This window comes from Convolutriloba macropyga, chromosome 2 (genome assembly GCF_964194025.1).
Source record: "Convolutriloba macropyga chromosome 2, txConMacr16.3, whole genome shotgun sequence".
Classification (NCBI taxonomy): Eukaryota; Metazoa; Xenacoelomorpha; order Acoela; family Convolutidae; genus Convolutriloba; species Convolutriloba macropyga.
The window spans coordinates 69,253,944-69,268,458 of record NC_134469.1 but is presented as its reverse complement, the minus strand read 5'-3'; the positions used below and the strand labels follow the sequence as shown (position 1 = coordinate 69,268,458).

The window sequence follows — 14,515 nt, the reverse complement described above, 5'->3', positions numbered from 1 at the left end:
CTGAAAGCAGTAAAACTCCGATTACCTTGCCTATACAGTCGAATTAATAGAGTAACGTGCCAAATAGAACTGGGCGCCATTGAAAGATTTCGGCAGTACAGATGGATTACTTCCGATGTATTTTGCTTTTTAATGTTTTCACATTAACGAAAAAGAAATTGTTATGACTAACACCAAGTAGAGTTATCACTAACATTAATAAACGCAATTGCTTTGCGATGAAAGACTTAAACTATGCCATTTAGCTGACCAGCTATAGAGAAGATAACACGTAAAATCAAAACATGATGACAAAAACGATATTTCACAACTCAAGGCGAGTTGAAGAGAGAATTACTTACAAGATCGAGAACGGTTACTCCTTCCTCAAATGCTAATGGATTTTTCTCCGTTAGATATTGTCGAAAAGCGTCAGACACTTGCAAGTAGTTGTCCAGAAACACAGGCAAATTCCTCAACGTATTGGCAGTTGATGACATCTGAAAAAGTGGCAACAGGTTATGAACTAACCAGCATCACGGAAACATAGCTCCAACTCTGCAGTACAAGACACCGATATGAAATCCATTAAACACATGAATAACGTTCAAAACCTATCCACCGAAGGATAACAGCTACTACCTGATAACTGAAATTATCAGTAGAGAGCAAAAAATATGAGCACTAACATCGAAGCAAGCAAAAATTTAAAATAAACATGGAATTCCGAAAGCATACGAAAAAGACAGAACTATATCTTTAGGGAAAAATTTATCCCTGAAGATTTCACGAAGAAAACCTAAATTTTTCAAGCTCAAATCATCGTATCATTAGAAAAAAATGTTGTGGTTCAATTAACACATTTTAAGATGGAGAAATCCCACAAACTCGAAGATGACCGGCCAAAAGTTTCTCCACATAACCTATCTTAAAACCTCAGATATTCGGAAATCACTGCCACACACTACAAAAAATTAGGAAAGCACGGGGCAAAATTTTCGAATGATGGAATTTCAAAAAAATCCGATTTTTTGATGGAGCAAAACTGCTTTTATTCAGGAAAATTGATAATAGGAAAAGATTACTACCCTTCGGCTTCACGGCATTTCTAAAAAAAATAACAAGAGTTCTCCATCACTGAAGAAATCTTGGAGGAAACGAAATTAAATTTAAAAATTTTAAAGATAACAGACTAACGTCGGGCGAATTGCTGTCAAACGATCGGTGAGCGGTTGGCTTCGTCATTAGCTAGCCACGGTATAGCGAGGCTAGCATTAACTTAATTGAAGGGGCGTGAGGTGAGCGCAGCGGGGGGATGGAGGTCTTTGGCTACACGGGGCACTTACGGCTTGAATGATGTGCATGGGTGGGGATAGTGAGGGGGTGAAGTGAGGGGAGGTTGATGTGTGTATGTGTGTGTGGTGTGTTTGTGTGTGTGTTTGTGTGTGTGTGTGTGTGTGTGTGTGGGGGGGGGGGGGTTGTGGGTTGTCAACAAAACCTCTAGGAACCGCCCCTCACAACATAAGTATAAGTCTCCAAAACAGTTTCCGTGAATCACATACTTGAAGACTAGTGAGCTGAAAGGCTGCAAGAGCACTCAATGCCCGCTGGGCGCTACCTGTTTATCCCGTTTTTGAGGGCGAAAAGTAAAATTGGTCAGACGACAAATCGGTCGAGCAAAAAATCGCATAAAAAGACCATTGGGACTAATGCAATTGCTGCAAACTAGTCTGCAGAAGAGTCGACAGATGGGACAAAACTATAAGAATAAGAAACGCCCTTCAAAACAATTTATATCTCAAAAGTTTCGATGAAATCTCATTGAGACTAACTAGTAAGGCTCTCAGAAAGCTGTTCTGCAACTTTTCCCCTCCGCCCAGCCTTAGTTGTTTAACCCGTTTTTAGGAGGAAAAGTTCAAAGCGTTAGACATTAATAGGTCAAGCAAAAAATCGTACCGAAAAAAAGACCACAGGACTAATATAATTGCCGCAAACTTTGTTTTAGAGCAATCAATAATAATTTCCAAATACAATATGAAAAAAGCGGTCGACCATCATGTTCTATCAGTTTTTTCTGTACTTTAGGAACGGTCCAGACATAATTATTTGTTTCATCGTCCAATGCTTTTTGTTTTACGATTGGTGGAAATGAAATTGAAAAGTACTTGAAACTTTGTTCGAGAGCAATTGAAAAACAAGGGTCAGGAGGTAAACAGGCACAGAAATAAAGCACTCAAGATGTTGAAAGAATGCTGAAAATACAAAAGAATCACAAAATTAAGTTACCTATATTTTCTAGCGTTGACAGCACACTAAATTTTACCGAGAATAATTTCCTTCCAAAAGAAACGCTAAAACTAAATTCAAAAACTGAAAAGAATGCTAAACTTAAAATGTCCTAAAATTGCAATTATGTACTGTTTTTGGTTAATTTTAAGCACTTTTAATTATCCCTACTATCAAGAACACAAAATTCACCACCTTTAAAACGAAAAAACTAGATATAAACATACCAAAATCCTAACAAAAACCAGAAAAATTGCACAAAAAACGCCAAAACTGGTTTGGTTAACATACAGTTTAATATACCGAAAAACTTCTCACGTCCAAAAGGCAGCAGCCAAAAATTAAGAAAAATTGACAAAAATGAGCTAATAATCTTCTCGAAACGAATTATCAACTTTTGCCGGATGGGGGGGGGGGGGGGGTGGGGGAAATTATTGCAGAAATGATAAAACATAATCAACTAACGTCCGGCGAATTGCTCTCAAACGACCGGCGAGCAGTTGGCTTTGTCAATACCTAGCCAATATTTAGAGAGGATAGATTTAGCTTGATTGAAGGGGCCTGAGATTAGGGTAATAGACGATGACATCACGCCATATAACAGCCGCATCAACAAAAGAATTAAGGAGAGAGGGAGAGAGAGATCAAACGTGAGCGAGCACAAAGAAAGAAGCGCCAGCTAACACAGACAGAGCGAGAGAGAGCTAGGAATTTTTTCCATGATGAGATTCGACTCTACAACTTCAAGTTTTCTAAACTTGTAACTAAATCATATAGAAAAGAACTTAAAGTGCAAAAGTCCAAAGAAAAGTTTCCACATTTCGCAGTAAAGAACATGTTCAAAAACATTTTTTGTCTCTGGATTTTTGTCATGTAATCCATCTGCGAGACTTGAAAAGCTTCGTTGGCCAGTAATGATCGTTAAACTCAGAAAAGGACAAAAATATTCAAAATTTTTAAAACAATTGGGAGGAGTTGCTGATGGGGTTGGCAACAGTCGGGTGGGGGGCAACAGCGCGGTGGGGGGTTGGGGGCAATAGTGGGGGGGGGGGTCAACAGTTGGGGGGGGGGTCTTCAACCTCTAAGAACCGCTCTTCACACCATTATTATAAGTCTCCAAAACAGTTTGAGCTGAAGCAGAGCTGAAAGGCACAAGGAAAGAAACGCCAGCTAACACAGAGAGAGCGAAGGAGAGCTAGGAATTTTTTCCATGATGAGATTCGACACTACAACTTCAAGTTTTCTAAACTTGTAACTAAATCATATAGAAAAAAACTTAAAGTGCAAAAGTCCAAAGAAAAGTTTCCACATTTCGCAGTAAAGAACATGTTCAAAAACATTTTTTGTCTCTGGATTTTTGTCATGTAATCCATCTGCGAGACTTGAAAAGCTTCGTTGGCCAGTAATGATCGTTAAACTCAGAAAAGGACAAAAATATTCAAAATTTTTAAAACAATTGCAAATTTTAACAAAATCTTGCAAAAACTCGTGTTAACAATATCTTCAGAACACCATTCCATTGCCTCAAGATACCATCTAGTATGCCTATTTGAATCCTAAAACAGTTTCACAGGCTCATAAAGATCCATACACTTGAAACAAAATAAATTTTCAAAAAATTTTCAAATTAAAATTTATCAAAAAATTTCTAAAACTCGAGTCATTTAAATAATGATAACCATTCCATTAACTCTAGAAACTCAGCAGCAGCTTAGTATCAAACCTCGAAGGAGGCTTCTCGGCTCTTTAGGCTAGAGAAACCTCAAAAAAATGACAATTTCAAAAAAAAAACACGAAGATTGCCGAAAATTTTTCAAAAAAATCCTAAAATTCGTTAAATGTTGAATGTTTAAAAACACTCCATTGCATCTAGAAACTATATAATAACTTGCTATAAAACTCTAGAGGAGGTTCTTGGCTCTTGAGGCTAGATCAACCTATAAAATGACAAAATTGTCAAAAAACTTGTAAAAATTGCAAGTTTTATAAAAAAAAACAAATTGACAAAATTGTGATATTAAAAAGTTGAAAACCATTCCATTACCACTAAAAACTATGCAGCCACAAATTATCAAAACATTAAGCAGTTTTTCTGAAACCTGAGGCTAAAAAATCTTCAATAATGACAAAATATAAAAATATTAAAAAATTACTTTTTTCAAAAAAAGCTAAAATTCGTGATGATAAAATCATGAAAAAAAAACTCCATTACGTCTAGAAACTATACAGTAACCAATCATCAAACCATAGAGGAGGCTCCTTGGCTCTTGAGGCTGGATAAACCTAAAAACCGACAAAAATTTTCAAAAACCTTGAAGAAATTTGCAAGTTTTTTCAAAAAATTGCAAAAATTCGCAAAGTTGAAATGCTGAAACCATTCTTTTACCACTAGAAACTGTGCAGTAACCTATTATAAAACCATAGAGTGCGTTCCTTGACATCTAGGGTGGATATAACTCAAAAATTTGACAAAAGTTTCATAAAAATGACGAAAATTTTCAAAAAGCTTGAAAAAAATTGTGAAAATTTGTATAAATTTGCGTGTTTTTAGCGACCGGTTGTTCGTCAGTAACTAGCCATGGGAGGAGTTGCTGATGGGGTTGGCAACAGTCTGAAGGGGGGCAACAGCGCGGTGGGGGGGTGGGGGCAATAGTGGGGGGTCAACAGTTGGGAGGGGGGTATTCAACCTCTAAGAACCGCTCTTCACACCATAATTATAAGTCTCCAAAACAGTTTGAGCTGAAGCAGAGCTGGAAGGCTCTATGATCACATAATGCCCGCTGGGCGCTACCTGTTTATCCCGTTTTTGAGGACGAAAATTCAAAAGCGTCAGACAAAAAATCGGTCAAGCGAAAAATCGCATAAAAAAAAGACCGACAGGACTAATATAATTGCTACAAACTTCGTTTGAGAGCAATTAAAAATTATAAATTAACTTCCAGCAAAAAAGTCAGCCAAATGGACAAAAAAAGCTAGGAGCCGTTAGATCTATGTACTTCTCTATAAACATTCAAAGTCAAAAAGCCTTTCATTCAACGCAGTGCATAAACAAATTATTTCATGGGCAATTTTCCTTATCAAAAACCATTATCCTAAGGGCAAGAAGCATTCTGAACACATATTACTTCTGTTAAAAGGTTGGAGGATGGTGGACGGAAGGAATCTCGGGGGGGGAGGTGACAGTGAGGGGGGGGGTCAAAACATTAGGAACCGCCCATCACACCCTGAAATTGTCTCCTCAAAAAGGTTTTGCTGAATCTCATACTTAGAGACTGGTGAGGCCCAGGTCTCCATAAAAAGAAAGCTGCTCAGCCATTTAATGCCCTCCGGGTGCATCCTATTTATCCTGTTTCTGAGTATGAAGACTCAAATAGGTCGGACGAGTAGCACACAAAAAAGACCACAGGACTAATACAATTCCTACAAACTTCGTTTGAGAGCAATTAATATTATCTCCAATTAACTATCGCTATTTCAGATATTACACATAAACCGACTAACGTCGGAAAAATTGCTCCCGAACAAGAGACGAGCGACAGATTTTTTATGGGAGCAAAAACTCCGACGAAGAAGGGCTTCAACACGCCACCTTCTGAGTTAGACACGAACCCATTGACAAAAACAGAGTAGATCCAACTTTCCATCAAAACAAACGTTTAAAATGATTGCTTCAAACTTCGTTCGGGAGCAATTCAACAAAGTCAGTAACACAGAAAAAGTACCAGGGAAGTCACAAAAAATTTAAGACCTCCAAAAATAAAAAAAAACCTAAAATGAAACAGTTCAATTAGCCTCGATGGTTCACTATTTCCAATCAACAGTTTAAACTTCAAACAAACGAAACTCAAAACCCAACTCAAACAAATAACTACGTGAAAAATAAAAACGACCATCGATAGACCCTTATACTATAAAGTTGTGAGTCAATCATTTTGAGATAAGTACAGCTACCTGTTCAATCAGACAGCAAATGATAACACATGTTTCCATAGCAGTACGATCACGCATTCAAAACAATGGTATGTAAAATCTCGACAATGTTTTTAAAAATTCGGATTTCCAATGGCCGAAATTCTTATGACCTGCAATTTTCTTAGCGCTTGAACATGAACTTGAACAAAAAGGCCGATTTGGTATCATTATCATTGCATCAATAGGGCACAGCAACCTATTTAGTATACTTTATATAGAATTGCCAGATTAGAAGGTCAGCCTACTCCATTTAAGAACTTCATTCAAAGAATCTCGGATTTGTCAGTACAACTTTACTCTTTTAGTTGATAAGATTAACATTGAAGGTTATATTAAAGGAAACGCCAATGCAAATAATACCTACATCATTTGACAAAATCTGAAGCATAAAGTTACGCAATAAATGCGATCAACGTCAAACGAGACCTACAAAAATAGAGAGGGCAGATTTCAAAGTTCAGATCAATAGGCCGAAAAGCAGCTTCTGAACTCAAAGTTAAACAACAAATTTACTCTCTGAGATGCGCATTGTAGAAACATAACAGAGACGCCATATTTAGCTCTTGAAGGGTATTTTTAATTACCAAACATTTTTCCGATTCATCTTGAAAGCGCAGAGCACTTTAACTTTTATTCTACTTTTATTTTAATCTATCGTATTGAAAAATTTTACTTTTATTCTATCGTATTGAAAAATATAACCAAGGATGAAAATCTAAGTGGTTAAAAGCTCAACACTTTGATATAATTTAGCCAAATTACTCAACTTGTCCCCCAAATTAGACAATTGTAGGCAAACTTTTGACATTTGCCCCAACATGATTAAATGAATTGCTAACTTGCTTCAACTCTATATTAAGTTTTTCTGAGCGCCTACTATTTCCAAAAACCGCATTAAATTGGAGATTTTTAGCTTTTCAGAGGTCATATCTCAATTCTTAGCGATTCAAAATCGATGCTGAGTGAATTTTAAGCAATTCAGATTCGATTTTGAGTTCAAATGAATCAATTGTCAATTTTTGGGTAACAATGGGAGCATTCTTCTACCTAAAGTGCTCTTGATGCACTTGGAGTTACAGTCTGTCCGATTAAATATAGTAATGAAGTACTCTGACTGACAAAATGGTATACATTTTTTAAAATACCAACATTTTTGTTTGTCTTATAAATTATTTTCAATCTATTGCTTGATTATAGGCGGATTTAGGCTCCTAAAAAATTTGGTTAGGAGAAGATAAATTAAACATTAATACCATTTTGCACACGTTGTAACAGTGACTTTTAGTAATCATTATTTAGATTGATAAGAGAAACGCGGACACTTGTCTATATTCTTGTCAGTACGTTTCATGTCATTGTATGATTTAGAGTTCAGTGTTCGGTATTTTAATACGCTTTAACATTGAGTCACACTGAAATTCAAATTCCATGAAAATCTCCAACACATCTAAGATTTTCAAATAATGCATTTTTGTGATTTCTTTTGTCAGGAGTGCAATTGCCCTTTAAGACTATTTTAAATATCTAGAGGCAAACCGATCTGAATAGAATAAGTCAACCTCCTTTAACACATTTATCGAAATCAAAATTACATCTCGATAGAATGTTGATGCTTCAGCAGTGCTGAATTCAATTTGCACAGTTTCCATATAAACCGTGTTTTATCATTTATTTTATGTTTAATAATAATGACAGCTAGCAATCGCTCTAATGAACTCTGATACTGTAATGAACCACGATTTAAGGACAGTGCTTCATTGGTTTATCCCGCTATTTTTTATGCTGCTCTTTCCACTTTGGCCGTATTCACTATACTGCATAAATAGAAGCAACAGAATATATACTCAAGTTTAAAAACAGTTTAAACAACGATTGAGTAAATTAGGCGTCAAACGTGAAAGTCATGACTTATCTAAAACGAAAAACGTAATCGAAAGGTATAACGAATTTGAAATCATAGAAAGACAAGTCCTGACTTAAAATTCATAGAAAAACTCCGATAAAATCCAGACAATTTTTTGTTCACATGCGGCAATCAAAGTCAAATTACCGCATGTGAACAAAAAACTAAGACCACTGGCTAAAAAGCAAATTTTTATTCGAGAACAAATTTTACAGAAAAATTTCACGCCGCCAAACAGTTCGCTTTTCACTGCACTTCCTGTCTTCAAAATCACCCCAACTTCATTTTCACTTCGAAAATCATCAAAATAAGTGAACAGATAACAAAGAGCGTACCAATACATCTCCAACTGTTCGAGTTGTTAAATACTCGCTCTACTGCGAGTGAAAACTGCCGTCACGCCCTCAATTTAATCGAAGTGGTTGAATGAATAAATAAAAGCAGACTTATAAAGAAATGTGACACCATATGGTCGAACTTTGGACAAGTTAAAAAGGCACAACCGCAAAGTCTTGAACTACCTCATTGACTATTTAAAAACACTGTACCAAAAACAGGCTAGCAACTGATTCGGAAAAGCATCAAAAAACGGATAAAACTCAAAAAACAGGTCAAATTGCCGAACAGAAAATAGCGTCAAACAAAACCAAAAACCTAGCCACAAGTCTCCGGAACCGATTCCAAATGAATATTCTTTTAGTCTCAATTCAACTACCCAATCAACAATAATAGGTCCCTACTTAATTACAACATTAATTTTGAAATAACAAGTAAAATTAACATGAGAAAAACAAAATCTGATGAAGTATGATGAAAAACTGATGAAATATCTGGCAAGTTTCTTCACATATTGCAACCCTGTAAAACAAAATGCCCTGCAAGATGTTCAAATAGTATTATTCCGAGAAATAATTCTGCTGACCTTTACAAAACTTGCTTGATCAGTTATCCCTCCAGTTCTACTTGGAGACATCAAAAAATAATAACATCATAATGAGACATCAAAAAATAATAACGAAAACCACAGAATAATTTGAAAATTAAAATTACGTATCATTTATTTCACTGAAAACTCTACTGTATAATTTTGACGTCTCACTTTTAGTTAGCATTACCTGAGGAAAAGCGTCAGATTAAAAAGTGAACAAAAACGATTGCAGTAAGATTGAAATCAGGCAACATAAGCAAAAGAACTAATACAAACGTTGTAATTATTCCATTTTTGTTAGCAAACATACCCGAAACCCTTAAAACAATGAAATCTGTCAAAAAAGCTTTCCAAATGCTATAAAATTGGCAACCATAGATAAAAACTGCAAAGTAAATTTTGCTTCAAGTGGTCAAAAAATAGATCGAATGCAATATTACCAGCATACAATAATCGACAAATACCATTGGCAGAAGTTAGAATTAGAATTCAAAAACCAGTTCAAAAACGCCGCACGCTTTCATAAAAAATAGCTCGCTGAGCACAAATTGTTCTACACGTGTGTTTCGCTCACTCACAGAATGAGGCATGAACAAAACACCAGTCAAAAGTCTCTCTAATTTTGACTTTTGCTCAGTAGATAGACCTAAACAATTTTCCGTCATTTAACTTCCTCCAAAAATAGAACTAACAAATAAAAAAAGATCACAACTACTCCTATCGAATTGAAAAACCTGCTCCCCAGTGCTATTCATATTCTTTGTAAAAATTGTAAAAAAATGAGAGCTCCTAAAAATAGTTGTTGAGAGGCTGATATTTTTGATCTCAAATAAAAAGTTTTCACTTTCATATCTGTTGGCTGTTTCCTCTTTTTCACTACTGCGGCACTGAAATCATTAAATTTGAACTCCTATTGAGAACAAAAAGCCGTAAAAAAGTTAACAGCTTTGAAAACCTTAGCCAGAAGACTGCTTGGAACAAACTCGCACAAAACTTTTTACTTAAAAACCACTTCATCATACTATTCAATTCCAAAGACAGTTAGAACAAAGATAAGGAAAAACTTTTTTTTGAAACTCTCCACAATGTTCGACTCTAGAACTTCAATTCGGAAACAACTAACAAAAACAATGCAGTGTTACTTTAACAAATGGCAAACATGACAGACAAAAAACAAAAACAAACAAAGTTTTCTAGAGCTGCAGCATACCGCGTTCTAACGTGACTGCCGTTTCCGTTTCTCATAAGACAGACACATTAAACAAAACCAAAAGGCCAGAAAAACTATCCATTTCACAAAAACATTTTTATTTCAAATTGATACTAGCAAGATCAAAATGCAGAGAAAACACTGCAGTGGAAAAACTTCTCAAAGAATGCACAAACCAAAAAATATAGGGCAAAACAAGTCGAAAAGCGTCTAAAATGTTAGAAGACAAACCGCCTGAAGTCTACCAATTCTCGAACAACAAGCGACGCAATTTAATTCAGAGACAGCTGTAGACTAGACAAATTTTCGGAAACAAAAAAGTCCGGTCAAGAAGGGGTTCTGACCCACAACCTCATGCGTACTAGCTAGAAGCATTTTCCACTTACCTGTCGCACTCTTGTATCGTCTGATCTTAAAATCGTTTTTCTTTTTAGCAACAGACTTAATTTCTGAATAAGAGCAATTTAGGTCGAGCAAAAGTTAAGAAGTAGAGTGTACAAAAGTCACTCAAGCAGAGACATCGAAAGAATGTTCTAGAAAATAGCCAAGCAAAAATTTTGCATAAAAAAGGCAAGTCTACAATATTTGCCTCAAAGTTCATTCGAGAGCAATTAAAATTCTTATTTTTTAAATCATAAATCTTAAAAATTATTGATCAAAAGAAAACGCTCCACCAATACCACAAAATATATTCGCTCAGCTGACAGCGTTGCAGTTATAAAAAATATATTGAACTTGTTAAGAGCTCATCTTTAATATCTTCTCAAATATTAGCGTTCAAAATTGAGGTTCCAGCATTCAGCTTATCTTGATTCAAAAACTTCCGAGAGACGGGTCTGAATATAATGCGCAAAGCGCAAACAAACATTAGGGAGCCTCCATCAAACCAACAGTGCTTCCAAAAATATTTTGTATCCTAATAGTTCCCCAATGAAATATATGTTCAGCGAGGACTTTCAGTACCATCTTAATGGCTCATTTTTTATGCTATCCTAGCATGATAAAAAAAAGACTGCTTAGCTACCGAGTTTTTCCATGCTTTGAAAAATCATGCTTATAGCCTAGAAGCATGATAAAAAGGACTGATTAGCTACCGAGTTTTCCCAGATTTTGGAAATCACTGCTCATCATGCCTACATTTTTTCAACATCAATTCCCACAAACCTGTTCTACAATTTTCAGTGTATCTTCTGAAACAGGTGTGAATAGAATCTTGAGGTTCTTGTCTAGGAAACCCTGCCAATGTTGCAGCATTAGAAACTGGTGCGTCTCCAGATTGAGCTTTTCGAAGCGTTTCAGATCTACGTCCTGCATTGTTAGCTTTTCGTAGTTGGCACAAAGATCAGGCTGAATTTGATGCCACATCTCCAGAGCAGCAGAGGTTAGCTTACGCCGGTCGTAATTTTCATCACCTTGAACAATAAAAAGATTGATTGAACAAGTAATGTGTTAATTGAAAAGCCCCAAAAAATACTAATCTTTTCCGTCAATGCTTTGATCAGTGAGCTTACCTCAAATAAAAACACAGCCAGCAGATTGCCGCAAAATAGCCGCCGGAATATAGCTGGAAGATTGCCAGAAAATAGCCGAAATAGCTTCGTATATCTGCAATCTCAAAAAGGTAGTAAAAGACAGAAATAACTTTTTCGTTAAATGGTTAAATGTTATATTTTTATTATTAATCTGTATAACTTATAGCTGCTTCTACTAGCTGCTCTTAAATAACTTCCAAATAGAGTGACATACACTCACTTGACCTTATCTCTTTGAATTAAATTTTAAAAAAGTCAATTTCAGAGTGAGGAAGTCATTTTTGAGTGTGAGGTGAGTCACGCGTGACCAAAAATTCAATCACGTGAATGAACAAAAAACTCGCTCCAATAAGAGTGAACAATGACGTCACGTACGCATTTCAGTTGAAGTTGCATGAACGGATGAACAAAAAGTGGCTGTGACGTCAAATGGTCGTAACATAAATCATGAGGACGAAATAAAAAAAACATCGTCTGAACAAATAGTACTTCCGGTTAAAAACAACCTTAAGAAAACCAATACTCCTCTTCGAGTCGTAAAAACCAAGAGCAGTCCAATATTAGCCCTAGCTATCACTGTGCGGCCATTCAAAAAGAAGAGATTGAAATTTCCAAAAATTGTTCTAATTCAGTGTGCAGTTTCAGTTAGATTTTAAACCTATACTTAATTCAGCTTCTAACGGCATGGGTATAAAGCTTAATACTAATATCAGCTAGCAATCGATCCAATGAACTTTGATAACTTTATGCACTATGACTTTATCCACTATGCACAATGACCGGGCTTTATCGTTTTATCCCGTTTCTTTTGATTTTGCTCTTTTGACATTGGCCGTATTCACTACATTGCATAATTCGATACATGAAAGAATTTAGAATCAGTTAAACAGTGAAGGACGTACGTCAGAAATCAAACGTGAAAATCGTGACTTATGTTAAACGAAAAACGTGATCAAAAGGTAAAGCGAATTGAAAAACATAGCATGACAAGTCCTGAAATACAACTCAAAGAATTGTATTAATTTAAGACCTGACAATCATTTATCCAACTTTAGAAAGCAAATGAGAGCTGATAGTAATAAGACTAAGCAATAAAACAACACTAGAACAACAAAAACAAGCAACACTAAAAACACAATTTTTAATTTTTGAATAGTCAGGATCCAGATCGAAAAACAATTGCTATGAACACAAACTGCCAACAATATTCCTCTATTTCTCATTAGCAACCTGTCATTAAATGTCGATGAGTCCTCTCACTGATTATATTAAAATATAAGTCAAATATAACAAAAAAATCGCAATAAATCTTGCTGAAACTTTTTGAAAACACTTTATAATAGTAGTCTTTTCAAAAAGACTTTTTTGTAAGTCACAAAACGCAGCAGCTACTGACGGATACAATCACATCAATTAATTGAGTCCTCCAAGACCGCCGTTGAGACATGTCAACAATGAGATTAAGTGATAAGAGAGCAATCAGTACAACAAGTTGAGACGACAGTTGAAAAGAAAAAATAGCAAAACTCAAAAATTCGACTATTTTCAAAATTAATTATTTCCGCAAACAATTAGTGTCAAAGACATAGAAAACAAAAACTTTGAACAAAAACGATTAAATGGGTAAACTTAAACCATATTAGTATCATCAGAGACCTGGTCCCAATGAAACTAAATGTTTAGACATCAAAATAAATACTTGTAGAACTCAAAAATTTACTCCAAAATTTTTGAGAGAAGGTAGTGTCAAAGTCATGAAAACACCTAGCTATCAACTCGAGCCCTTAATTAGGTTCTTGTATGCCTCATTCGCAGCCAATCAGTCTTATCATTGATGATACTACGTTTTAAGACAACGGATAAATTTAAAAAGGGGCAAAATAAACTAATATTTTATGGCAACAAATAATGGCGAAGTCACAAAAGGTTATAACTACCCCTTAAGGAATTCAAGCAACGGCAAACTAGAACACAACTGTAACGTTTTAAAAGCACCGAAGGAGAGGAGACTCTGAAAACAAAAGTCAAACTGACGCACCTGAAAAAAAAATCGATCTCAAAAACCGCCAAACTGTTCATACACCAATTTCTCACTCCACTTTAAAGGTAGTTTGAAAACAGTCAAGCCTTAAACCTACTCGATTTTTCGCTCGAAATTTCAGTGAGACCAAAATCACCACCCTAATTTGACTTCTCATTTACGTGAAAAAGCCGAAAAAAAACGAAGATCTTAAAAAAAAGACAGCGCACCAATACAATCTAAATTCTTTGAATTGTAAAGGAGAGAGCCTAAATAATAGCCGTTTGAGAAACTGATGGCGGCTCCTAAAAAACCGACTAGCGTCGGACAAATTGCCTCCGCATGCCAGGCGTGGAAATTTAATTCTAGGGCGTTAGAAAAATTTTCGTTTTTGGGTGAGAAGAAGTCAGACTAGGTTTGGATTTGAACCTGCGAACTCCAGAGTCCTCAACGGACGCCAACAAAGAAACCTGGTGAAAAAAGTCACCTGAAGTGTCAAAGAATGTTCTAGAACAACACAAAAATGGCCAAGCAAATACTTTGCATTAAAAAGATATACATTTACAATAATTGCTTTAAACTTCGTTCAAGAGCAATTAATACTCGCTGATCACAAAAACAGAACTGTTTGTAGCTGCAAAAATGGCATTTATTTGGAAATGGCGCGCATTAACAGTTAAAACCA

General features: G+C 35.6%; 1 protein-coding gene across 1 annotated transcript in view; it reads right to left on the bottom strand.

The window, feature by feature from the left end:
* LOC142334658 (ATP-binding cassette sub-family A member 2-like) overlaps positions 1 to 14,515 on the bottom strand; it is a 132,863-nt gene that overhangs the window by 105,795 nt on the left and 12,553 nt on the right. Inside the window, exons 7-8 of the mRNA XM_075382867.1 lie at positions 11,443 to 11,690; positions 342 to 479 (exon numbers count right to left, since the gene is read on the bottom strand). Coding sequence (XP_075238982.1) covers positions 342 to 479; positions 11,443 to 11,690 — 386 coding nt within the window. The remainder of the gene's footprint in view (positions 1 to 341; positions 480 to 11,442; positions 11,691 to 14,515) is intronic.